The sequence below is a fragment of the Phyllostomus discolor genome, chromosome 3, assembly GCF_004126475.2.
Source record: "Phyllostomus discolor isolate MPI-MPIP mPhyDis1 chromosome 3, mPhyDis1.pri.v3, whole genome shotgun sequence".
NCBI lineage: Eukaryota > Metazoa > Chordata > Mammalia > Chiroptera > Phyllostomidae > Phyllostomus > Phyllostomus discolor.
In genome coordinates this window covers 187,114,870-187,140,226 of record NC_040905.2, presented here as the reverse complement: position 1 = coordinate 187,140,226, position 25,357 = coordinate 187,114,870, and the positions used below count along the sequence as shown (strand labels likewise).

At 47.6% G+C, this 25,357-nt stretch overlaps 1 protein-coding gene across 3 annotated transcripts in view; it reads right to left on the bottom strand.

Annotated features, from left to right (window-relative positions):
• Positions 1-22,065: 22,065 nt before the first annotated feature.
• COL15A1 (collagen type XV alpha 1 chain) overlaps positions 22,066-25,357 on the bottom strand; it is a 95,644-nt gene continuing 92,352 nt past the window's right edge. For 2 of the 3 annotated variants that reach the window (XM_036021966.1, XM_036021968.1), the window contains 2 exons: positions 23,751-23,866; positions 22,592-22,805 (listed from right to left, as the gene is read on the bottom strand). In XM_036021966.1, coding sequence (XP_035877859.1) covers positions 22,592-22,805; positions 23,751-23,866 — 330 coding nt within the window. Of the gene's footprint in view, positions 22,806-23,750; positions 23,867-25,357 lie in introns of all 3 variants that reach the window. The other variant, XM_036021967.1, reaches the window with a different exon arrangement.

The window sequence follows — 25,357 nt, the reverse complement described above, 5'->3', positions numbered from 1 at the left end:
CATCCACAGACATCTTAAAAACTGCTATCAGATTTTCTGTTACAGCAGAACACTGTGTAACTGGTATAGGTGTCAGAAGGAATTCAAACAAAAGCTATTTTGCCAACACAGTACAAGAGAAATTCAGCAGCTGGCATTGTCTCTGCTGCTTCCCAAACGCCGAAACATGCTCCCTGGCTGTCTGTCCCCACTCGCCTCCGTCAAGCTGCTTTCCCCAAATGCTAGGGTGGCTTTAAGAAAATGTTTTGTATTTTGTATTGTTTTTGTTTTCTCTTAGACTTTTGTTATGATTGTCTAATTTTCAACACACTGCAGATGCATACTTTCTCTGCTTTGGGGACTGCATTTAGTCACTAATTTTTCATTAATTTTATAAATGTTCCACGGATACTGGAAAACAGAAGTGGACTCCTTTTTGTGCGTGCAAACTTGTAAGTGTGTGTGTGTATGTGTGCGTATTTGATCTTCATAGTTGATCTTCGCAGTTAATCTGTTTAATTTCAACAGCTTGATCGCCGAGACAGAGAGAGGTGCCCTAAGCTCTCCCCTCTGCTTTCCCTGTTTCCCCAGAGACACATCCTGTGGCCTTCCCCACCCTCCTCACGTCATCATAGAAGTAAAAAGTACCGCCAACTTCCTGGTCCTGTGGGTCAGGGCAGCAGGCTGGAGCCACCTTCTCTCTGACCCTGAGAAGTAGTCCCACAGCCACAGACTGTGGCTCTGTTTCCACCAGTCCTGCCCTCAGACAGTTGACCTTAACCCGTCTCAGCCTCGCTCCCTGGGACGCCGCCTCCAGGGGCTGGCTAAGAGGTTTCTGCTGTGTTCCCATATCTAGATTGCTGTACTCGTCTCAGGTGTGGCCCACAATTCCTCCATCTGCCCCAGCCTTCCTTTTATCATTTCCCCTTGCAAGACTGGAATCTCTGCCCCAAACCGAGCCCAGACCAACCTCCTAATGTAGCTGTCTCTGCTTTTGAAGCGCCCTTTGCTGTTCTCTGTCTGTCTAAAGATCTTGTTCTTTGTTAGAATCTCTGGAGCTGTCTGCCTGCTTGTCATCTGTCGCTCTTTCTTTGGTTGCAGCCTGACTAGTCTCATCATCTCACTAAGGTCCTATATCTTCCTCCTGCTGGTCTGCCCTATCCAGTTGCATTGTCTCAGGGGGAGCCTAGCTTCCCCCCCCACCCCCCACCAGCCAGGAAGATTCCCTGTGGTCAAGACAAATTGATGGTTTTCAATAGGTAGCCACTACGCCTTCTCTTTGGCTCAAATTTCCCTTTAATCACATGCTCTGAAAAAGTACAAAGGAGAAAAAAGATCAGAAGACATCAAACGCATGCCTATGTGGCCTGTATATAGGAGCCTTGCACAAGTTTACTTTTACACACACACACACACACACACACACACACACAAATTCACATTTGGTGTGAGAATTCAACCAAAACCCAGCAGCACTGGGTGGGGGGGAGGCTTAGCACAACTACATAGCAGATCCAGCAGCCAAAATACAAGCAAGGATAACCTCCAAGACCAAGCATGCGTGTGCACACACACACTCACACACAGATGCACATGCATAAACAGCAGATCCCACTTCTGTTTTCCAGTGTCCACGGGACATTTACAAAGTTGATCATAAAGGAGGAAACCCAAAGAATTTCCTCCAAAGGAGAATAAGGAGAGGGTAAATCCCATGTCCCCAGTGTGTTTGAAGTTGGACATTCCTAACAAAAGTTCAAGTGAAAACAAAACAAAACAAAATATTCAAAAACACTTAAAAATTTTCCTGTGGTAGCCCCGAAAAGTGAAAGGTGGCTGGTTTGATTTCCAGTCAGGGCACACGCCTGGGTGGCAGATCTGGTCCCCCGGTCAGGGCACACTACAAGAGGCAAGTGATTGATGTTTCTCACTCACACTGATGTTTCTCTCTCTCCCTCCCTTCCCCTCTCTCTAAAACTAAATAAATAATTTTTAAAAAATCCCTAAGGCAACCCAAGCATTTGGAAAAATCAGCTTTAGCGAGGAAGAGGGACAGCCTGTGAGCATATTCTCACAGTTGGAGAACTTGCGATAACACCAGAAGCCGAGTTTCTCTTGTACTGCATTGCCAATAACTTTTGTCTGAGTTCCCTTTGATATCCATAGCAAATATTCTACTGCAAGAAGAAACTGACAGTGCCTTTTCAGGTTGTCTGTCTAACAGGCATGGAGGTGGAGAGTGGCAAGGTGGTGGGCGGGGTGAATAGTGGGCATCCCAGAGGATCAGACTCCCAACAGCTCAGGATCAGGGATAGCACCTAAAGCCCCACTGCCCCACTGCCCCAGTGCAGCCTCCACCCACCTAAGTCAGGCAACACCGGCCTTGCACAGATCCTTCCTACCTACAGGGGAAGGGCAAAGGATCCCATCTTTGCCTAATTGCAGTGTGTTGGCCACAGGAAGCCTCTAACAATTCTCTGGGCCAAAGAGAGATGGAGATTATCTCCTGAAGGTCTTTGCTGGAGGAAATGGGAGATCCTAGAGCACCATTATATTACCTAAACTGGAAAAAATAGGAAGGAGGATGAGCCTTAGCAGGACTGACATTCTCTGCCCTTTAGCTTGGCTGCCTGTGTCCCCAGCTCCATCTGCACATCCCGCTTTTTAAGCCAAACCAACAGGATCCAGCACGGTCCTAACCAGCTTGAAAGTTTCCAGAGGACCTGAACCTCCCCTTTGGGTATCTCAGCATTCCCCTCACCATTCGCATAATAACACCTCTACCTCAAGGACAAGAACTTACAACTGATCTTATTAAATGAGGGCAGGCTATTTGTTCTGAGCTACAAAGCAGGAGACCTGACTTCTAGTCATGGAGTTGTTCTGTGGTCCTTCTCTGAATCTGTTTCCTTATTTGCAGAAAATGTGAAGAGATGTTTGGGAAGAACAGAGAGAGCGAGTTAATGTTGCTTTCTAAAATCTGATCCCCTATGTCAGTGGTCGGGGAGGAGGAATATGGTCTCTTGAAGCCTCACAGTGGTCAGAATTCTTTGTATTACAAGAGAAAGAAGCCCAGCTCAAAAGAGCTTAAGGAAAAGAAGAAGGAGAAAGAAGAGGAGGAGGAGGAGGAAGAGAAGGAGGAAGAAGAAGGAGGGAGAGGAGGAAGAGGAGGAAGGAAGGAAGGAAGGGAGGGAGGGAGGAAGGAAGGTGAGAAAGAAAGAAGGAAAGAAAGAAAGAAAGAAAAAAAAGGAGAGAGAGAGGGAAGTAGGGAGGGAGGGAGGGGGGAGAAAGGGAGGGAGGAGTTGGTGGCTACAACAGAAGGACAGGGCAGATGATGTCATTAGCTCTCTAGCATCTTTCTCTCCATCTCAGTCTTTCCTCTGTGTAGTCCTGTTCTCTCCTCTAACCATCTTCTTGCATGTATTAGGGGGTAGAGGAAATGGCCAATACCTTCTCCTGCCAGAAATTCTTAAACAAAATCTTAGCGATGGACTCTGATTGGCCCAACTGGGGTCAGGTGCCCATCCTTTGGGTCAGGGTTCCTCAACAGAGAAGCTACTGGCCTTTTGAGTAGGACCATTCTCTGTAGTGGGGCACTGTCCAGGACACTGCTCATGTTTGAGACCCCTAGACTTTAAATGCCAGAAGTGCTCCCCAGTCATTGTGGTAACAACAACAAAACTGCACCCGAACCCCCATTTCCAGCACAGTGGTGTGGGGTTCGGTACCTCCTCATGGGGAGAACCACTGCCTTGTGTCAGCAGCTGACACCAGGGTGCTGGGGCACTGTGACTGGCTCAACCTTGGTCACCGGGGTTCAGCCTTGGTGCGTCAGGATGGAGAGGACACCGTGTCTGGCAACCCTACCAGATGCATGTGGCACCAGTGGCTGAGGAAGAGTCATTTCCCAGAGGACAGGTTCCTACAACCAGAAGGGATGCTCCGCACAGACCAACAGCTGTGGACCGCAGGCCTCCCCCTTTGTCCCTGAGCCGAGCCAGGGCTTCTCCCGCCAACCAGCCTCCATGCCTCAGCCACTCAGCACCCCAAGTCTCAGGACTTCAGCTCAAAAAATGACCCTCGTGAAGCTGGCAACAAGGTCCTCCAGATTCCTTGTGTTTTTGACCTCCCCACATGCACCCTGAACTTTGACCTCCAAGAAGGTCAAGGCAACCCATATCCCAGGTCAGCACCAATAGTCAGCTGGACTAAACTTGCTAGAACAGACGAGAGCCAGAGAGGGAGCTTTTGTGAACCAATCACACCCAGGGCAAGTGCCATTTTCCACTCGAGAGCTTGTCAGAACTAGGCCTCACGGGGTTTCCAGGAAAGAGCAGAGAGGCCCAGAGCCCAGCCATCTTTGAAGTTCCGAGAAAAATGGAAGGCAGTGCTGTTACTAGAACCCTGGTGCTTTCCTAGCTCCATTTGCTGAGCTGAGCTCAGCTGAGCTGAAGCTGCAGGAGTCAGGTTCTGGGAAGCATCTCATGTGACTCAAAAGCAAATTGTAGGACCCGCTTTTCGGAGGGACTTCAGAGAGCCTGAGCACTGGGTGGGCACTGCTCAGACAGGGACACGCCTGCACCCCAAGTCGTCCCGCCCAGCTCCCCAGAGGATGCCACTAGACTCCTCAGGCCCCAGAATGTAGCCCAACCTCCTTTTTCATCTTCAGTAAAATAGGTAAGACAATTGGGTACTTTCCAAAGGAATTTAACTGTGAAGCTAAGGAAAATTAGGAAAAAGAAAATGCTGGAAGTCCACTAAACTTACAGAATCTGTGTCTCTGCTTCTGGAAGATTCTGCTCCACACTGTATATCAGAGTTCCATTTAAGTGAGACTCCACACCATTTCTGAGGTGGGTTCCTTCCTCCTGCAGCTTTTCGCTGCAGTTTTCACTCCAGTGAAAAGCCCGTCAGGTGCCTGCATACACTCCTTGGCCTCTCCTTGCCCTCATGGGCAGGGCCGGCTGCGTGGGGAAGGGCAGGTGCCCTGGAGGGGCAAGACTGCAGCATGTGAGACCTTTCCACTCAACTGTTCTTATTTCCTTCCTCAAACCTGGGTAGGTCACGGCCTCTCAGCTCAGCTCTCTTTTCTTCTAGGAGCTCACCATTTGGCGAGGGAGCTGGCTGCCTACAATGGATCACCTCTCCTAGTATGGGGACCCCAATATAGCTGGATCGCCTCCTCAGTCCCTCACTATAATGTTTCATGAAAACAAACAGTCATCTGACTTTCCCCAAATCACAAAAATGTCTTAAAAGTTTTTATTGAAAAGACAGTGCCACAAAGATTACATTTAAATCTCTCAAAATGAGGCTTGTGCCGCCTCATCCTCTTCCATCCTACCGAGAGGCCCTCCGTCCGTTCTCACGTACACCCACCAGCCTTCTCCCTCTAACTGTCCCACTGTCCAGATCTCTAGCCCTGAGGCCCCAGGAGTCTGGTGGGAGAATGCGGGCCAGGTCTGGGCAGGCTGCCCGAGAGGGCGGGAGGGCCAACCGCTCCTGTTTGTCTCACCAGGATGCGCCAGACAAGCGAGGCGGCAGTGTTCTCTTTCGCCGCTCTTTCCCGTGTCCATCCCCAAACACTGTTGCTCCTCGGAATCAGTCCCAGATCTTCTCCCTTTGACTCAATTCACACCTCTCCCTGGACAACCTCAAGTGCTTCCCTGCCTTCCCCTGCCACTCACGGGCACGCAGGTGACTCCCAACTGCCTGTTTCCCTAGGAACCCAGCCTCCTGAGTGCCCGGTCTTTCAGTGTGTAAGCTGCTCCTTGGAGAACCTAGAGCTGGAGAGGAACCTGTGGTCACCTACAAAGCTCTTTTTTAGGGCAGCAAAACCACGACTTTTATAAGTAGGTTATTGATGATGTAACTTGGAAATTACCCTGTGTCTTATTTGTTTGTTTTTTGGTCTCTCCCTCCCCAGCAAATTCTGGTCTGGGGTGGGGGCGGGGTGGACAGTGAATAGTCTTTTTGTGTTTCATACCGGCATGGGGCTCTCCAAAGCATTCATTTGTGAAGTTTGCAGACCTTACCAGGATTTGGATGAATTTTCTAACAGAGAGATTCTTGAATTAATTGGGTCACGTTCTCCCCACGTGTCCTGGTTAGCCAAGGCCTAGGATTACTGCCCATTCCTGAACCAGTCCTAGTACCAACCTAGTTGAAATTATGACAATTGGTTTAGGTCTATCGTGGACACTCCTAGAGCCCATCCAAGCCATAAGGCCATCCCACTGCACGGGACAGACAGAGAGAGATGGGAGGTGAGTAAGTAACCAATGTCCTCTGCAAAGTATCTCTTGAGCAGTAGCTTGAAAACATTTTTGGAACACCATCCATAGTAGGAAATGCATTTTACACTGTGACCCAGTACACCCCGCCCCCCGCCCCCATCATTGGAACAAAACTTTCACAAAATAATATTCACCCCTTTCTCCTGGGAACAAACTCTGATATTTTGTCATCTGGCTTCTTAACCAGGTAATACCCAATTCTACTTTAATTTTTTAAAAATCCTGTTCTGAACCCACTAGATCAGCTTCACAACTCACTCATGGGTCATGACCCACAGCTTGAAAAATCCCACTCTAAGGTCTGCATAGACTGCTTGCATCAGTTTCAATAGTTACTAAAATGTATCATAAGTTCTCCAGAAATATAAGAGGGAAGCATGAGACGGAAGTGGGATGGGGTTAATGGAGCGCACAGGGTCGTTAAGCATGTAGGGGTGGTGCTTGCCACTTGTGACTTAGAAAAAAGGCCTCGAGAGAAGTGATTTTTGAGCTCCAATGGGGGGATCCAGCTTCAGGTAGTGAGGCAGTCCACCGAGACTTGTCCCCTGAGCAGATGAGGTTCGTGGCCACCTCGGACTCCCCTCAAGGGCCACTATAGACACGCAAATCAGCTGGGTCCCCTGAGATGTTTTGTCCTGTGATTTTTGTTACCCGAGACCCAACCGCTGCCTCTGACCAGATTTTTTCTACCCCTGGTCAATCACGATGAGTAGACCGATGCTTTTTGGTCAGGCTAGGGCTAACCTGACCAAAACATCTTGGGCTAGCCCAAGCACCTACTGTGTGCAGGACAGTGTCTGTGTATGTAGAAGGTGTGTGTGGGAGGCGTGAGGATAAATGGGCCACACGTCTGTTTATATGAAGCCAAATGACACATAGAAGTAAATAATATATTTGTAAGGATGCATTCACATGATAAAGACAAAATTCAGAGTAGTGGTTAGGGAACAGAGAGAGAGAGACAGAGAAGGAAGAGACACAGTCATGGGAACATTTTATTTCCTAATCTAAGTGGGGAGATACTTAGATTATTAATGTCTTGTTATTCATTAAACATGAAAGACATAGTGTATGCATACATATGCATGTACACAAGCCTACTGGTATGTATAACAAAAATATAATAAGCCACAGACTCCATGCTTACTCAGCTCACAGACTCAAGTGGAAGACAGACATAATTATAACTAACATATTGTACGATGAGATCATCAGAAATATAAAGAAGCAATTTACTTGCTAGTTATATGACCTTGGGTAAATCATTTTATTTCTTGAAGGCTGAGGCTCTTCAGATACATTTTGTTTTTATTATTTTTAATCACTTATTTTTATTGTACTTTTTCCATTCAGATACATCTCAGATGATAGAAAGACAGACACACACACGTATCATAGGTTTATTGTGGGAATCGATTGATATGAAATACATGAGAAAAATGTCTGGTGAACTGTCAAAAATATGAGATAATATTATCACTTTGTGTATCTTTGCAGCTATTTTTTCTGTGAAACTGCCATCTCACACAGTTTTGTGCTCAAGTGACAGTCTGAAGGAAGCGGGTTGTAACTGACTGTAAATTATTCTCAGTCTAACATCTTCTGTGTCTAGCACAATGAAAGACACAAATAAAGATGACACCGGCTACTACTGAAGAGCGTGTGATTGGCAGAACAGGGACTCAAAGCTTCAGAGACCCATGGGATGGCTAGTGGGGGAAGGGGGAAGGCAGAAAAACTTTGAACGAATGGGCTATCCGGGAGGGAGGTTGTTAGTGCTGAGCGGAGGTTAATATGCCTCACCTGCCCTAGAGGCTCTTTCAGTCCAGTTAGCAGGCTGCCGCTGCCACCCTCACACTGTGCCCTGGCAGGGGCTGCTACTCTCCAGTGCCCTGGCCTAAGTGGAAAGAGATCCCTTCCCCCAGCTCCCATCAGCCTAAGAAAGCACAGAGACACTCTGGCTTCTGATGCTGCCAGAGCCGGCTCTCCTGCAGGATTACCATTCGCTACAAGACACCTGACTCCTGCCCAGACAGCCAGACCAGCTCTGCTGGCTCCTTGCTCAAGGTCCTGATTTCAGGCTCCTTGCCATCTCCATGAGAAGAGTTCCTCCCGAAGGTCCTGGAGGCTCATTCTCAGGAATGAGGTGAGAACTGGCTATTAAGGCTCAAGGACCCTGCACATAAATTGACTCCTGAACTTGGGCTCTAAACATCATCTCTCTTGGGAAAAGCATATGTCCCAGGGATGAGGGGAGATTGAGACAGGTTGGAGGCAGGTAATCAACAATCAGTTCCCAGCTGAACACTGAAATGGGGTAATTTAAGGAGCCTTTAAAAAAAGGATTGTTTCTAAAGGGATGCGGGGCTTGGAGAAATCACCAGACAAGGCAGAACCCCAAAGGAGCTATTGGCCCTGGAGAGAGAGTTCTGTGAAGGGAGCTGATTGACAGGAGCTAAGCTTTTCAATGGAGGGATGCAGCCAGACCTTGGCGATCCCACAGATAGGGAACTCCGCAAAGAGGTACCTGCTCTCACTCTCTTTCTCCCTCCCCTCTCTAGCCAGGTGGCCTAACCTCATCAGGAGCCAAAGGGCAAGGAAACCACTGCTGCATCCAGACTGGTTAGGTGGCAGGGCACAAAGGCAGAGGCACTGAAGGAGCAATTGAGCCACACAGCCTCTCTGTGAAAGTGAGAAGCAGGCTGATGGGGGCCAGTCCTGAGCAGCACAGCCCAACAGTCAAATGGGAAAAGCAGGAGGTACCAGAGACAGTAAAGATGCAGTCGAGCAGTGGGTTCAGGAAGACAACCTTCAGCCCACAGGGATTCAGAGCCAGCCACGGGGAGGTGAGATCATGTCCCCGATGACTGAATTCAGATGTCCTGTGCTTAAAGCAGGACAAAGTCACATCTTTGCAGAGATATTTTTGGCACGCCAGGCTCAGATTCATTTAGCAACTTCACTTGCCGCAGCAGGTTGAGAATTTCACATCGACTGCTTGCAAGGACATTTAGAAGTGAAGTTGTAGCAGACACTCCATTACTTATTTATTTTATAAAGCATCTTTGAGGGACTTAATGGAAAGATTCTTGTGCGACAATCAGAAGACCTCCGTGTTGGACTTTATTCTGCCTCTCACTCATGGGGTCCTTTAAGTCACTCCCGCCCCCTCTCTGGGGGCCTCAAGTTTCTTCTCTGTAGGATGGGAGGGTTGCCTGTGATCTTTAAGATCCCTTCTGATGCTGGCACGCTAACATTTTTGTATGAACAATATGATCAAAACAAATCATGACATATTGGTCTTGGCAATGATTTTTTTTTTGATAGGAAACCAGGCAACAAAAGCAAAAATAAACAATTAGGACAACATCAAACTAAAAAATGTCTGCACGGCAGAGGAAATAATCAACAAAATGAAAAGGCAACTTACAGAATAGAAGAAAATATTTGCAAATCACGTATCTGATAAGGGATTAATATCCACAATATGTAAGGAACTCAAACAACTCAATAGGAAAAACAAAAACCCAAATTTAAAAATGGGCAAAGGACCCGAAGAGCTGTTTTCCCAAAGAAGACATACGAATGGCTCACAAGTACCTGAAAAGGTGCTCAATGTCACTAGTCATCAGAAAAATGCAAAACAAAAACACTGTGAGACATCACCTTATAACTATTAGAATGGCCATGATAAAAAAGACAAAAGACAACCAGCTTTGGAGAGGATATGAAGAAAGTGGAACCCGTGTCCACTGTCGGTGGGAATGTAAATTGATAGTCACTATGGAAAACAGTATGGAGATTCCTTAAAAACCAAAACCAGAACTACCGCGTGATCCAGCAATCCCTCTTCTGGGTCTATCTCCCAAATGAATGAAATCAGTACCTTCAGGAGAGGGCTGTGGTCACACGTTTATTGTGGCGTCATTCACAATGGCCAAGACATGGAAACGACCCGAGTGTCTTAGGACGGAGGAGCGAACAAAGAAAGTATGATCACACAATGGAATATTATTCAGTCTTTAAAGAGGAGCAGATCCTGCCATTTGCAACGACATGGGTGAACCTGAAGATCATGGTGCTGAGTGGAAAAATACTGCACGATTCATGCATATTTAGAATCGAAAGAAGTGGAATTCATAAAAATCATAGAGTAGAATGATGGTTACTGGGGCAGACAGGTGGGAGAAATGGGGAGATGGTGGTCAAGGTCGCAGTTCTGTAGCATGAATAAGCTCTAGAGATCTATGTCCAACGTGGTAACTACAGTTACTAGTACTGTATATTGGAAATAGCGTATACTGGACGTTTGCTGAGAGTAGATCTCAGAGGCTCTCAACACACACACAACAACTACGCAGACAGATGACGTTAATTGGTTTGACTGTAGTAATCATTTCACTATGTGCACCAAAATATGTTTTACACCTCAAATATATACGATTTGGGGGTTAAAAATACTACCCATGACATAATAGCAAAGCCAACCCGCCAGTCACACTCTGTGATTCCATTTCGTTAACAAGAAAATTGCTTCTTCAAATTCTTTTTAAAATGGCTCCATTTCTCTGATGCAGCAAAGAGGTGAGAGAAAACCATCGCTTTCCAGTGGACGCACGCCCACGAAAACAAACCCCAGTGTACTGCTGCTAAAAAGAATCCAGTCTGCCACACTTCCTATTTATTTGGCTTTGGAGAACTGGACAGACCAGAGCTGAGGAAGGCGTGATCCCCAGCACTGAGTCATCGCTCGGCAAGGCTGGCTCCTTCACGAACCCCCTGCAGGCCCCGGCAAAGGCAGAGTCTCCTCTCACACTTCCCCTTTAGCACATTTCTCCACAGAGGAAGCTGGTGGGCTCACTTCCTCCTTAAAATTCCTGCCCACAGAGTTCGCTTCTTGTTTAGGTTAGCAGAGGAGACAAAGCACGCCTCTGAATGCACACCCCTTCTTTGGTTCCTGGCGTTAAATCTGACTTGTAAAAGGAATCTGCTGTGTGTGCCTGTCCAGGTCCTCCTTCGTCCTCCTTTCTTAATAGGTTCGGCCCGTTTCCTGCTTCTTTTTGAGATCTGCCCCTCCCCTTTTGTAGGGGTTGATTCTGGGCGGGGCCGGGGGGGGGCTGCCAATCACAGATTCCTGACCTGTGACCACAAAGTTGGTGCCCGCCTAGATCTAACCAATCACCCAGCCTTGGAGACAGGGGAGGAGATTGACAAAAGCTGGGCCAATCAGCTGAGACTTAAATCCAGTAAAACAGAGGGAGGATAGAGGAGCCTTCTCGTTGCTTTGGCATAGCTGAGATTAATAATATAAGCCAGGAGCTTCTGGTAGCCCTGCCTCCTGGGTCCTGTTCTTGCCAGGGCAAAGCCATTCCAAGCGAGGGAGAATGGGGCCAGGGCACAGAGGAAAGTCTAGATGAGTGAAGAGGGAAAGGGATAGGAGTAGGAGGGGGAAAGACTTCACAACATTATTTGTCCAGACGCATTGATCCTAATGGCAGGTCCACCCTTTTTACAAGAAGCCAATGACTCTCCTTTTTAAAATTAAGCTAATTTTGCTTGGATTTCTGCCCCATAACTAAAGAAGCTCGAATAAAACAGAAGGTGATACCTGAAAATGGGGACTTGTAAGTATGACGGTAATAAATAGACCCTCAAATGCAGAATGGCTCTGGCAAAGCGGCGGGAGGAGCCAGGAGGGTTCCTCTTTCCCCAGGGGGGAGACGCCGGCACTCCAGCAAATCTTCGGCAGCTGTTCCCAGAGGTCCAGGTCAGAAGACGTCAGGATGTCCGAAGGGCTGGCTGTGTGTGCTTCTGAAAAGGTTGCATCCATCGAAGCTGGGCTGTTTGAAAGCAGAAGGGAACAGCAGGCAGGAAAAGATAGGCTCCCTTCCCTTGCAGCAAGATTCCAGGCAGGCAGAGAATCTGATGATCTTTTTCCATTAAGAGTTGCAAAAGCACAATCATGTGTTTGGGGAGGAGGCTACCCTGGGGTTGGGGGTGCTGCAGTAAAGAGGGAGCATCTCGTCTCACAGCAACACTGACTGGAATAGCCCAGGGCCTGTGGGGACCTTCCCCATCACTCAGAGCTTTAAGTCAGCCCCTGCTCAGTCCCCAGAAAATGCACCCTTCTCTAGGCCTGTGCTGAAAAGCAGAAATCCCTCCACTTGGGTCCAGTTTGCCACTCCTGAGTGGAATTCTCCGAAGTGCCCCCTGAGAAGGGCCACTAGGAAGACAGAGGATTTGCTCCTCGGACAGAGAAGTGAGTTTTCGCTGTCTCTGTCCAGTCGTACGTGGCCAGAGCATAACTACGTTCAATAGGCACCTCATCTGTAACCCAGTCGAACTGTTGCTGTTTCAATTATTCAACATATATTTTTTGAGCACCTACTACATAGCAGACACTTGTCTAGACCCTGAGGACACAATAATGAAGAAAATCAACCATCAAAAATGACTTATGACTTATGGACTCACTTCCATGCCAAGAAATAGGACCGCCATGCAGGCAACCGGCCGGGCCCGAAAGCCCAGGACTCACTCTCTCACAACTGCATCCTTCCAGCAGGGCTCCTCCTGAATTTATCCCAGTCTGCCCACCTCTCACCGTCTCCTCTGCTTCAGCCATCACCCAGGACATCGGTAAATCACCACAGTGCTTCATTAGCTGGTCTGCTTGCCCCAGCGTTGCCCCCCCAGCCTGCTCAGCACACAGAAGTCACAGTGTTCTTTCCAAAACAATAGTCAGCTTCTCTACTTTTTCTTAAAGATTTTATTTCTTTATTTTTAGAAGGGAAAGGAGAGAGAAAAAGAGAGAGAGAGAAACATCAATGTGGGGTTGCTGGGGGCCGTGGCCTGCAATCCAGGTATGTGCCCTGACTGGGAATTGAACCTGCAATGTTTTGGTTTGCAGCTGGCGCTTAATCCATCTACTTTTGAACCTAACAGATCTGGTGAGAACAAAGATCTAGACAGTTGCAGCCGTCTCACTAATGAAGTGAACGCCAGCAGCAGGGGGCGAGCATCTGCGAAGCTCTCTTTGTGAATGTAAAGAGTTAACGCTGGTTTTCTGTTTTCTGACAGTGAAAAATGTCGTAATGATACATCTAATTATATAATTTGCTGCCACGAAAACTAAAATAGTTATGTTCCTTTCCCGCTTGACGTCCTCCAGTAGCTTCTCAGAGCAACCAGACATAACACTCCTCCCCCTGAGCTTGGTCTACAAGAGGCCAGTGCTCGGCAGCTCTACCTGGCCCTCCTGGTTCTGCTCACTTCTCCCCCAACCCTCCTCCTTTACTCTCCCTCCTTCCGGCCGCTTAGACTCACCAAGTAACTGCATCTTCAGGCCTTTACATCTGCTGTTCTTCCTGCTTGGGACACTCTTTCCCCCGACCTTTGCAAGCCTGCCTGATTTTCATTGTTCCCAGGTAACAGGACATTCAGTGGGACTCTTCCTGTAGTCCAGGAATTCCAGCTAAAGCTCAGAGACGAAGACAAAGAGCCATGAGCATGCCACCTCCTTAAGAAGAGTGGTCCACCACGGCACCAGAGTCCCCTCCTGGGGCTTACTGAAAAAAAAGTGTCAAAATGTCACTACCAGCCATCCCTTACCCCTCCTCTCTAATTTTCATTAGATGACTAAGAAAAAGAGAAAGAGGGAGTTAGAATCATTTGCCTTGTGGGGAGAGCAGTTTGTCATGAGAGGTAACCCTTCCCCTAAGTCAAATATCAGGGAGGCTCCAAAGATTCAGACAGAGAGAGAGGGGTCCCTGAAGGATGGGGGGAAGTTGGTATGCTGTCCCCAAGTTGGCTGTCACTTTCTGATCTGCCCTTAGATGACCTGAGGAAGACAGATGAAGATTGGCATTGTTATAAGATGGGGCTGGGGTAGAAGGGGAGCTATGTAAATTCCTCCTGTTGCTTTGGCCAGAACAGAAGAATTCCCAGCTAGGCTAAGTGGACATTACGGAAGGCAGCGAGGCTTGGGCCCGGAAGGGCCTCCAGGTGAGTCACCCACATTTGAATGCCCGTCACAGAGAGGGCATCGGTGGCACTGTGAGCCCAAGAAGAAGAACCAGGCAACCTAGAAAGGATGGCAGCTGTGGCCATGTGAGTAAAGAAACAAACTCTCGTCCAGTTTCCTCTCCTTCTGCCCACCCCCCAAAACGCCCTGAAGATCTGGGCCTTGAAGAAGGCAGGGGTGGGGGTGGGTATCTTAGAACCTGGTCACCTCCTTTTCATCTGCATTTCTATGGGCAGGATCTCAGCTCAGGAATGTTCTGCGTGAGGGCAGGGGAAAGGGAAAAGAGATTTAATCAGAGTTTGAGATCAAAATCAGAAAGTAGGCTGGGCTTTCAGTAACTAGGAAGTGATGGCGTCTCCCAGCCTCTTTGCCTCAAGGCACTTTTCTCACCCTTCTCCACCCTTCCCGCCCCAGGTTTCCGGTGGGAGCTGACCCTGCAAGCCTCCTGCCCAGGCTGCTGGGTCCGCTGACTGAGGCAGGAGGAATACACAAATCAAGGCATTTCTCTTTTCTTCAAGTTTGTTTCTCTGCTTCCAGTGCAGCTTCTGGCTGTGGGGGCTTCCTCTCTTACGGCTGCAGGTCCCGCACGGTCTGATTTCTGCTGCTGGAGCCCAGCCCAGCCCCTGGGCTCTGGTAACCTCCTCCTTCACTGGCCTCTCTTTTGATAACATCTGGAAGGACTTACTGTGCCCTGTTCAGTTTCTCAGCTTTTCTATCACATGTGGAACAAATAGCCTACATTCAATTCCCTCTATCTGAAACACTTAAAGTGCTTTCTGTCTTTTGCACACACCTTAACTAATACACTTCCCACAGGATCGTAAGGGTCTGTGCTGTAAGAGACTACGCTGTAGCATAGCCAGAGACAGCACTTGTAAGTGAGTCATTTTACATTAACATTTGTATTGTATTAACATATTTGCATTCATCAAGACATCGCAGTACAAGAGTTTCAAACATCTCGACCCGAATGTCATCTTGTCAGAAGGGTATCTCAGCATCCCCCTCCCCCAGACAAACTCCTTACCTTCTTTTGCCTTCTTTTAGCAATTTTCAATACCTGAATTCATTATATCTATTTATTTGTTTGCATGTTTATTATCTCTCTCCCTTTCTACTGGAACATAAGATCCTTGAGAGCATTTACTCTGTCTTTTTTTCGTACCCCTGTATGTTCAATAAATAATTAGCCACTGACTGACCAGCACCAGGCCCTTGGAGAATGGAATGCACACCACCCAGAGACCCTCAGCTGCCAGCAGTTGGATGTCACTTCAGTGGTCAAATCTTAAGAAGGGCGGCTGAGTGCATTTTTATTGCATGTGAGTTAAATGAGTAGAATCTGATGTCTGGAAAGATATAAGCAACCCAGGAAGATGTGAAGGCAGAATTAATGGAAGACATTTGAGGAAGAAAAGGACTGGACTTTGTGCTAACTTCACATCTAGGAGATCCGGCTTGTCCTTTAGATTTTAAAAGAAATGCGAACCTATTTTATCATCACGAGTGGGTAAAGCCTGGAACATCATATTTTACAACTACACTGTCAACCATCACCCAGTCAAACGTTTCCCAGACTCATTGATTTGCTTACGACCTTAACCACGTGTCATTTGTACAATTAGTTATCCGCTATTCTTCTTTAAACCAACACACTGTTAAAACTTAAATACCTAAACTTCAGACTGTGTAAAAATCAATGTGAAGTTATGTTTTGGGTGCAACCTGTACATATATATTTCTCACATGCATGAAAAGAAGTGTATACCTATGAAAGAAAAATCACCTCAATTCCTATGTGTGGCTTATGTATTCCACATTAGGAAACACTGGTTGGACAGAAGTCTAAATTACCCAGACTTAATTTCTCATGAGATTTCTAGTGTAGGACTATGCCCTCTACTCTGTGAGATTTTAATTCTCTGGTCATTTTTATTTGGTTATAATTATTCCACAAAGTTTGTCTCTCGGAAAGGGCACCTGACGCTGTAAGTTCAAGTCTTGACATTTCTGAAAACGTCTTTCTTTTGCTCTCTGTTTGGCTGGCTACAGTACTTTAGGATCACAATTCTTTTTTTTTTAAGATTTTATTTATTTATTTTTAGAGAGGGAAGGGAGAGAGAGAGAGAGAGAGAGAGAGAGAGAGAGAGATGTCAATGTGCGTTTGCTGGGAGTGTTCTGGGAGTCATGGCCTGCAACCCAGGCATGTGCCCTGACTGGGAATCGAACCTGTGATGCCTGGTTCACAGCCCACTCTCAATCCACTGAGTTATGCCAGCCAAGGCAAGATCATGATTCATAATCCACAGGATTATTTACACATTGCTACATGACCTCCTAATTTTTAATATTGCAAATGGGAACTCCAGCTCCCGCCTAAATCTCCTTCTATATGTAAGTTTTATAGGATTCTTCCATCATACTTCAAAATGCAGTTTTACCAGATATGTCCACAGCTGGATTTTTACAACGATTCTGCCCAGGACTTACCGAGCCACTTCAAACCACAGATAATTCTCTCTTAGCTCAGGAGATTTTCTTTCATTATTTTGTTAATTGGTTGCTCATTTCCATTCATTCTTTTTTTCTTATTCCGTGACCCTTGTTGTACTGGGGACATTATATCTACTACCCTCTTCCTCTCTGTCTCTTTTCCGATCTCATGAATCTGTGTTTCTGTCTCTGTTCTCAGAGGATCACGTTAGTTCTTACGAATTTACCCCGATAATTCCACTAAACCAGTTTGCAATTGTGTATACGTTGCAGTTCCATTTTATCTATTTATTTATTTTTTTCTGAAATACCTTTATTCTTCTCTTTTATACATTCTAGAGTTTTATTTTCTTAAGGACATACGAGATTATAATAGTAACTTTTTCTCATTTCCTGAATTGGTACTTAAAAACAATCAATGAGGGGTACAAAACAAAAACAAGTAATGAGGGGTGAGAGTTATCTTAAAGCAAAGTCAAGAGTTTTCAAGGGCTGTGTATGAACAGGGGCTGAGACATGAACTGTTAGTCTAATCAGTCTCAGTGTGAAGACAAAACGTGGTGTCATGACAGATGTGTGGCATCAGTTGTATTCTGAGGAGCATACAGCCACGTGTTATATTTTCAAGAACTGTTTCTTTTTCTCCTGGTGTTCCACTTCACACCTCTTTCACCCTTTGGCACTGCACCAAAACACAAATTTGAATTTTGGAAAAGTTAGCTCTTGCTTTCCTGTCATAATTCTTTTGAACAAAAACCATTTGCTCTGATTGATCTGCTGGTTCCCTTTTTGAGACTGTTTTACCTATTCAGATGACTGAGGGGGTTTGGCAAATCAAACACTTGTCGATATTTGTGAATATGAAAGTTTACACTGAAAAGGCCTGATAGCTCTTTAAGGTACGGTCAGCAATTGCGTAAGCCACCTCGAGGCTTCCCCGGGCAGCTCCCAGTGTGCCTTTGGCTCCAGTCCTGGCTGGCACACCCTGTGGGTCACAGGCGACCTGATCCCATTGAGGCAGGGTAGTGAGAAGCTAGGAAAATTCCTTGGCAGGTGGGTTGGGGAAACTGAGACAGCTGGGCGAACGGGTCAATTGACTCACAGCCAGATACAGAAGGTCACAAAGGTGGAAAGCCCCTGGTGCCTAGCAACAGGCAAAACTGGTGCCGGACCTTGCCCCTGGAATGGCTTTTCCTCCCCGGGGCCTATTGCTGGCCATTCAGTGTAGATCCCCCCTGACCTTTCCACCCCAGAGATAACATCTAGGCCTCAGTTGTGTTTCAGCTCCAGACCCAGAAAAGCAGCAAAACCAGGAGGCACCAGGAATAGCTGTGATGACTAAAGATCCATCCCCCACCCCCCTACCCCCAACCCCCCACTGCACCCAGGACCTACCAATCAGTGGAGACCATGACCCTGAAAGGCCACACCTGGAAAGCTGGTGAATATTCTATTGAATCCTCCCCTAAGTCCTCCCCTAAACTCCCAGCCTTTAAAACCCTCAAGCTGAAGGATCCGGTACACACTCTCCTTCCCAGGAGCACGTCCTCACCTTTCCCTTCGTTCCCCCAATAGGCATGTACCCCCTGAACTCTAAGGGACCCTATGGGGCTTGCAACCAGGGGAGAAATGGTGAACAGCAGCTCGTCCTGTGCTGGGCTGAGTCCCTGAACCTGATCCCAAGACCCCCTTTTCTCTGACTCTCCTGTGAGCTGACAAGCAGCCCCACCTAGGCTCCCTTCTTCCCTGTAATGTTTCTAGTGAGTCAAGGCAGCCCCGCCTCTCGTTGCTGCTTCTATCCTGGGCCCTTCCTCGTTCCACTGTCCCAGCCGTAATACACGTAATCTCAAAATCACCTGGACTCCCGCTTGTGAAATCTTTGCTGCACACAGTCAAGAATCCACATGCTACCAGCTGGCCCGAGGCAGACCTGCTCTGGGCCGGGCTTCTGTCCGGGAACACCATCTCTCACCTTTTACAATCTCCCCACGTGCCGCACCAGGTGCAGAATAAAGTCAGAGCACTTTATTAGAATACAGTGCCAGTGTGCTCTCCGCTCTGTGTATCATTCCACCCCCCAAACCTCCACACTCAGCCCTTTCTTGCTGCTGTATGTCCTGGAATCCTTTTTTAAAAAATAAATATTGTTTATTTATTTATTTTTAAAAAGAGGAATGGAAGGAGAAAGAAAAGAAGAGAAACATCAACGTGTGGTTGCCTCTCATGCACCCCCTACTAGGGACCTGGTCCACAACCCAGGCATGTGCCCTGACTGGGAATCGAACCGGGGACCGTTGGTTTGCAGGTCAGCACTCAATCTACTGAGGCACACCAGCCAGGGCTAGAATCCTTTTCTTTCCTTTTTTTGCCACCTAATTTTCACCACCTCCTCAGCCCCCATTTTCTGGTCATTGCAAACCTCGTGTTTTGGGTGGAGAAATGATTCCTTCTGCACAGCTTGTCTTGGGTGGGGGTGCCAACCACGTCACGGGCACACAACACATGTGAGACTAATCAGAGTCCTTTCCAGGAATCAATATAATCCCAGAGGGGAAAAGGAAGCTTTCTCTTTCCTTTGTGGCCACTCTCTGGGTGGTGGAGTTATGCAAGCCTGGAACTGTCTGTGAGGGAAGCCCCTGCCACATGAGGGAATCTTGTCCTCGTTTGGAGGGAAGGAAGCCACATACAGAGAAAAGTAGAAGCAAGATGTATACACACACACACACACACACACACAGGTGGGGGCAGGGAAAGAGAGAGAGAGAAAGTGACGAGGTTGTTTGAGTTTCTTGCATCCTCTGTCCTTCTACTTGGTTTCATGAGCCAACACATTCCCTTTTTTTTTTTTTGCTTATGAATTTGACACGTGTGTCCCTTATTGACTAATGTCCAGCTGTACTGGAGTGCTGACAGTCGCCGAATTCCACAGTCTCCTGCTTGCACTCCCTGCAGGTTCGAGCAGCACAGTGCAAGCCGTACAGAGTCCAGGGGGTGCGAGAAATCTGAGGGTGGCCCTTGTCGTTGTTCTTCAGGCACCACCACGTGGCCACATGCAGGTGGCAGAGAGGATTTCACTGCAGCTTTTCCTTCACGTTCTGTCTCCCCCACCCCCCATTTCCTCTCAATCCGTTTGCTTCCTTGTGTCTTCAAAGTCTGCCTCCTCATGAGGTGTAGCCCTGATATGGGTTAATATAGGACAGTCACCTCTGTCCTTCTGGTTCTGCTTCTGGACAGGGCACCTTGAGCGCTGCAGGCTTCCACCTCGAGTGTCTACAATATGGACTCAGCAAGGACTCAAAGACCCCTTACACCGCGAAGATGAATTCCTTGTGGCCTATTTTCCCTACCTTATTATGTCTGAGAGCATCAGTCTATTTCCCGGCCTTGAGGTCCACCCAGGAGCAGGGAGAGGGCTTAGAGAACTTGCAGCCATTGTGTTTCAATTGTGTGACAAGGTCCAGGTGCAAAACACACCAGGTGTTCAGAGGAGGCAGCGTGACAAAAGGTGGGCAGGTTCAGGGGAAGGTGTGATGTCACAGATGAAGCGGAGTCTGCCCTGGCTACTAGCAAGAGAGTCAACCTGAACCTAGAGGGGTAAGGCTCTCCCAGGATGGGGCAGACCATGAGCAGCCTGGCAAAGGGGCCTGTGAGGCTTGGCAAGTGACTGGAAAGCTGGTCCAGGGAAGGGTCTTGAATGACAGGCCCAGATTTTAACTGTCATTTTCAGAGTTTGCATAGGGCTGGGGTTGATTCAGAGTCTCTCCTGGGGGAGGGGGGCAGTGGGGTGGTTATACCCTCCTCTGGTGCACAAAGAGGACTAAGAATCAGGACGTGGACCTCAACACCACTTCCCGGGGTTAGCAAATGGGGTCTCTCCTCCTTTTGGCTCTCCCAGAGCCCCCACCCCAACCCGCCCCTCTGTGATACAGGGCCATGGTGAGCTCTGACCAAACGGACGGCATTTCACTCCATGGCCACAGGAGCCTCGGGAGCCTCACAGTCCCCTCCCCCTGGAGTTCCTGTCTGGGCCAGGCACCCCCACTGACTCCCTGGTCCTGGGCACTCCACCTCTGGGAATTTCCAGCCTGTAACTGTCTTCATTCCATGACTCATTAGAGAGAGTCTCATCACTCCTCTATTTAGGAAGTCCCTAAGTGGAGGTTCTGGATTTTTTTGTGGGGGGGGTGGCAGTCAACTTCCTTCCTACTTCAAGGACTATTTATGCAGATTCACTTTGCAGACTTACTGGGCGCAGCTGAATGGGAGGAAGCATTCCAGCATGCCCTTTGCCTGTGAGGCTGTTTCTCCTGCAGGGTCAAGGCAAGACACAGGGAGTCAGACTCGAGCGGGGGTGGGTGGGGGGGGGGGCAGCCTCGCACAGTGGCTCTTTGAAAAGATCCTGGGCCCTGGACTGGGACGGGCCCTGAGTCTAAAGCCAGTCCCATCACTCACGAGCTGCGTGACCTGGAACAAGTGACTTCCTGACCCTCAACTTTTTTTTTGTTTCTAAAGTAGAGATAGAAATAACCACCTTGCAAAGCTATGAGGAAAGGTAAATGGGGCTTATAACAAGCATGATGTGTAATAACTGGGCACCGATATTATGCTTATTTTCTCCCAACCTTCTTGAGAGAAAAAAGCAGACTTGTCCAAGGTCGTGTGCTGAGAGAGTCCCAGTTCGCCCTGTTTCCCACACCGGGGCTCTTCTGCCCACCCCGTGCTGCCCGACTCCGAGGTGGGTGAGAGCAAGCAGGAGCAGATGAGCATGGTGGGAAAATCTTCCTGGGTTTCGATCATCGCCCAGGGAAAACACAAGTGGCAGTGACTTGGTTAGTAAACCCTCCCCAGGGCCACATCCACACCTGTGGTGGAGAATCAGGGAACTGGGGTGGGTGGGGGGAGTCAGACAAAAGAAAGCACCTGGAAAAGATGTTTTTATGTTCACTTACATGGAAAAAAATCAAAGCATACAGCATGAAGATATAGGTATCTCAGAAAATCCATCCCCATGAACCTGTCTGTTCAGTCGCAATTAGAATTCAAGAGTTGCCAAATGGAAGTCATGTAATGGGGGTGTGGGGGAGGGCCACCGAAGAAAAGGTACTAATTATGTATTATTTCTTTTCTAATTTCAGAGAACTTGGGAGTGTGACCTTTTCCAGCAAGTCAGAGTGATATAAACAGATGCCACACTGAAATATGATTGTAGCAAAAATATATAAAATTCCTAAAGCACGACGACCGTATTTTAGGGGGGAAAAAACCCAACACATCAAAGTCTGATTATGTCAGAAGCTACAAACAGGATCATTTGAGCAGTTCTGTGTCTTTATATGAACAGCAGTTGCAAACGACAGAGGCATGTTAAAGAATGAAGCACTTGGTCTGCACATAACTTAAAAAGGGGCAACATTTCTAAACACTGACTTTGGAAGAAGACAGGAAGGACATCTTACGTTTAACAACAATGGTTGAAGGGGGACATTACTTTCCGAAGGGTGCAGGAGCCAAAATGCCAAGACCTTGGCTTTCAACTCGCTGCTAACCGTGTCGGGATGTGTTCGCCCTGCGTGGGGTTCCTGCAAATCTAGCACCAATACATGGATCAGATGTTCATCTTTGATCTGAGTCCTCGATGTCTTCAGTTTTGAGTGGGCTGAGGTATGTTCTCTTTGGTTGCCGTTGTGATGAACGTGTAATTCAAACAACTAATATTTACAACATTTAGACCTTTCCGATTTCAGTGTCAACTCTTCACATAAGAAAAATTGGGAAACTCCTCAGGATCACGGGAAGGTCATTACTTCCTAGCGTCTGTCATGAAACTGTTTTCGATACAGAGAACAATGAGCCTGCTAGCGCAGCTATACGCTTTCTGGTCCAGGATCTTCCCCGTGCTCAGCGGGGAGGCCAGCCCCGTGACCGCCGCGTCGGCCGTTCGCCAGGCTTCACAGTAGTTATCCTCCAGGCGCACCCCCTGCGTGTTGGAGCCGTGCCAAACGACCTTCTGGGGCCTGAAAAGGAATTTTGTCATGTTACTTTTTCTTCTCTGTGGCGTAGCTCAGCGAACAAATTGGCATTAAGTCTAATGAATGAATCAAGGCAAACCCCTGAACCCTCCATGGTGTGACACATGTCATCTCTGTGCTCCCTCCACTTAGCTGAACACGCTGTGTCCCGACCACAGCCAGCCTGGCCTCATTCTCAGTGAATCCGAACTTCCACTCATGCAGCCCCTTAGTCTGGAACCGGCTCTCTTTCATGTTCTGACCAGTGATGCTTTCTCATCTTTCCAAGTCCATTAAATGCTTCCTCTTACAGGAAGCCTTCGGTGAATATTTTCTCTGTGCTCTTACCATCTTATCTGCTTCCCCTTGTTACACTGACAGCATTCTGGCTAGCGTCACGGTCAGTCTGTGTCTGTCTTCCCCTGTGGTTGTGAGCCCCATAAGGGTAGGGACCATGTCGGTTTATCACGGTGTCTTCCAGGCCTGGCATCAGGCATGACATAGAGTAGATGCTGGGGAAAGGTTTGCCGAGTTGTTCTATTCTTAACAGCATACATAGCTTTCAAAGGATTTGAATGCAGCTCACCATAGAGGGTTAAAGGATCACCAAGAGTAAGTAGCATTATGTACCACTTATGAAGTGCCGACTGCATTCTATATATTCCCATTCTATTTTTGCAACTTTGTGGGATAGATACGATTATCTTGCCCATTTGACAGGTGAGGCAGCTGAGGCTCAGAGAGCAGAAGTGCCTTCTCGAAGGTTCCATATTAAGGTCCTGGACCCAGGTCTCCTGGCTTCAAAGCCAGAAAAGGGCTCTTTCCATGGCCCTCAGCAGCCTCACCGCTGACAATACCCCAGAGGGGCAGCGGACAAAAACCTCCCGTGATTAGAATGTCTCCAAAACTGTCTATCATACCATATACTTTGAGGCTTCTGCCCCTACTTACCACGAAGGATCTGTCATCACGTCTCGGCCATCAAAGGAGTATATTGGAACATGTGTACTGAACTGACCTCCACGGCCGGAAAAAATCGAGTCCCAATTATTGAAGAGGACTTGGCCCTATGGAGACCAAAATGCCACATTAGAAGCACCGTAGCAGCCGCCTGCAAATGGAGTAGCTATTTACTCATTCTTTAAGGCCACATGTCACCTCACACCGAAGCCACCAACCCCAATCACAGAGTCCGGACAGAGCGGGAACTCAGGAAATGTTTGTGGTCCAACTTTATCATCCGTTCTTGAATTCTTTTGGCTTTACTGTCTTATTTCTCGGGGTAATTGCTTTCATGATATGTATAGAAAGTCTTGTCCCCATCAAAACTGTGTTTTAGGACTTTATTTTATTATTATTGTTGTAAAAAATTTTATATGCATGTACTGAGCTTCAGTTTGTGCCAGGCCACATTATGAGTGATGTGGAGATAAATCTTTCACTCCTTGTCCTGAGGGAGCCCGGTTTCCTTCAGTTACTTGTATTCTAAGCACACAGATAATCCGGGAGGCAGGATGTGGTGGGGCAGGCCTGGGAAGAGATGGAAAGCGCTGCGTGTAGGTAGGGTCAGGATGGAACGTGCTAGCCTCGAGGTCCCAAAAGGGAATACTGGGGTCCCAGATGCCAGGCAGTCTCAGAGTGCCTTCGAGGTCTAGCGGAAGGTCAGGACCCTGGGAGTGTGTAAGCAGCAACACAGCTGATGCCCTGCAGCTTTAAAGGAGTCGGCTGTTCCCACGGTGTAATTATACCAGTGAGGGACCCTGTGAGGCCTTATCTTGACCCCACATGGGGGCAGAGAAATATCTTCTAGGCTTTGGCAGCTCAGGTGAGCCGAGGATGCCAAACCAGGGTGCAGGACGAAGTATCCCAGCTCTGGGACCTGTGCCTATTGGCTGTTCTCCTGTGTCCCTCCACTCATGTGCTACAGAAGGCATCCCGGGGGGAACCAGGCACCCCAGATGGGGGCTCAAGGAAACTAATCCTAGATTGTAGTGACTTAGAGCAAACTTTTTTCTTCTTCCGAGCCTCAACTTATTCATCTGACAAAAGAATAGCTCCCATTTTCATTGGAAGTATCTATTAAGATACCATATTTTTTGAATTATAAGATGCACATCCCCTCCCCACCAAATTTGGGAGGAATAATGGTTGTTAATGCTGCTGTTGAGTTCTGTTTATATTTACATTGGTGAAATATTATGTTATTCATGTTATTAAATATTTTACCACATTTTTTGCTTCAAATTTTTTTCCTATTTTCCTCCTCTAAAACCTAGGTACATCTTATGGTCCTAAAAATACGGCAATGACTGTAAAGAACTCTGTAAACATTTAAAAAGCTAGGTACACCACAGAGGTTGTTATTCCTTCCCCCTGTCCGCTCCACGAGTCACACCATCCAGGCAGGAGGGGCTACTGTGAATGCTATTAGAAAACTGAGTTCCTGAGAGGGAAAGCGACCCACCCAAAGTCACAGAGCCAATGAGGGACAGGCTGGGCCTTCAACCAGCCACTTGTGATGCTGTCAGAAAGCAGAAACTGCCCGTGGTCCCTGGGGA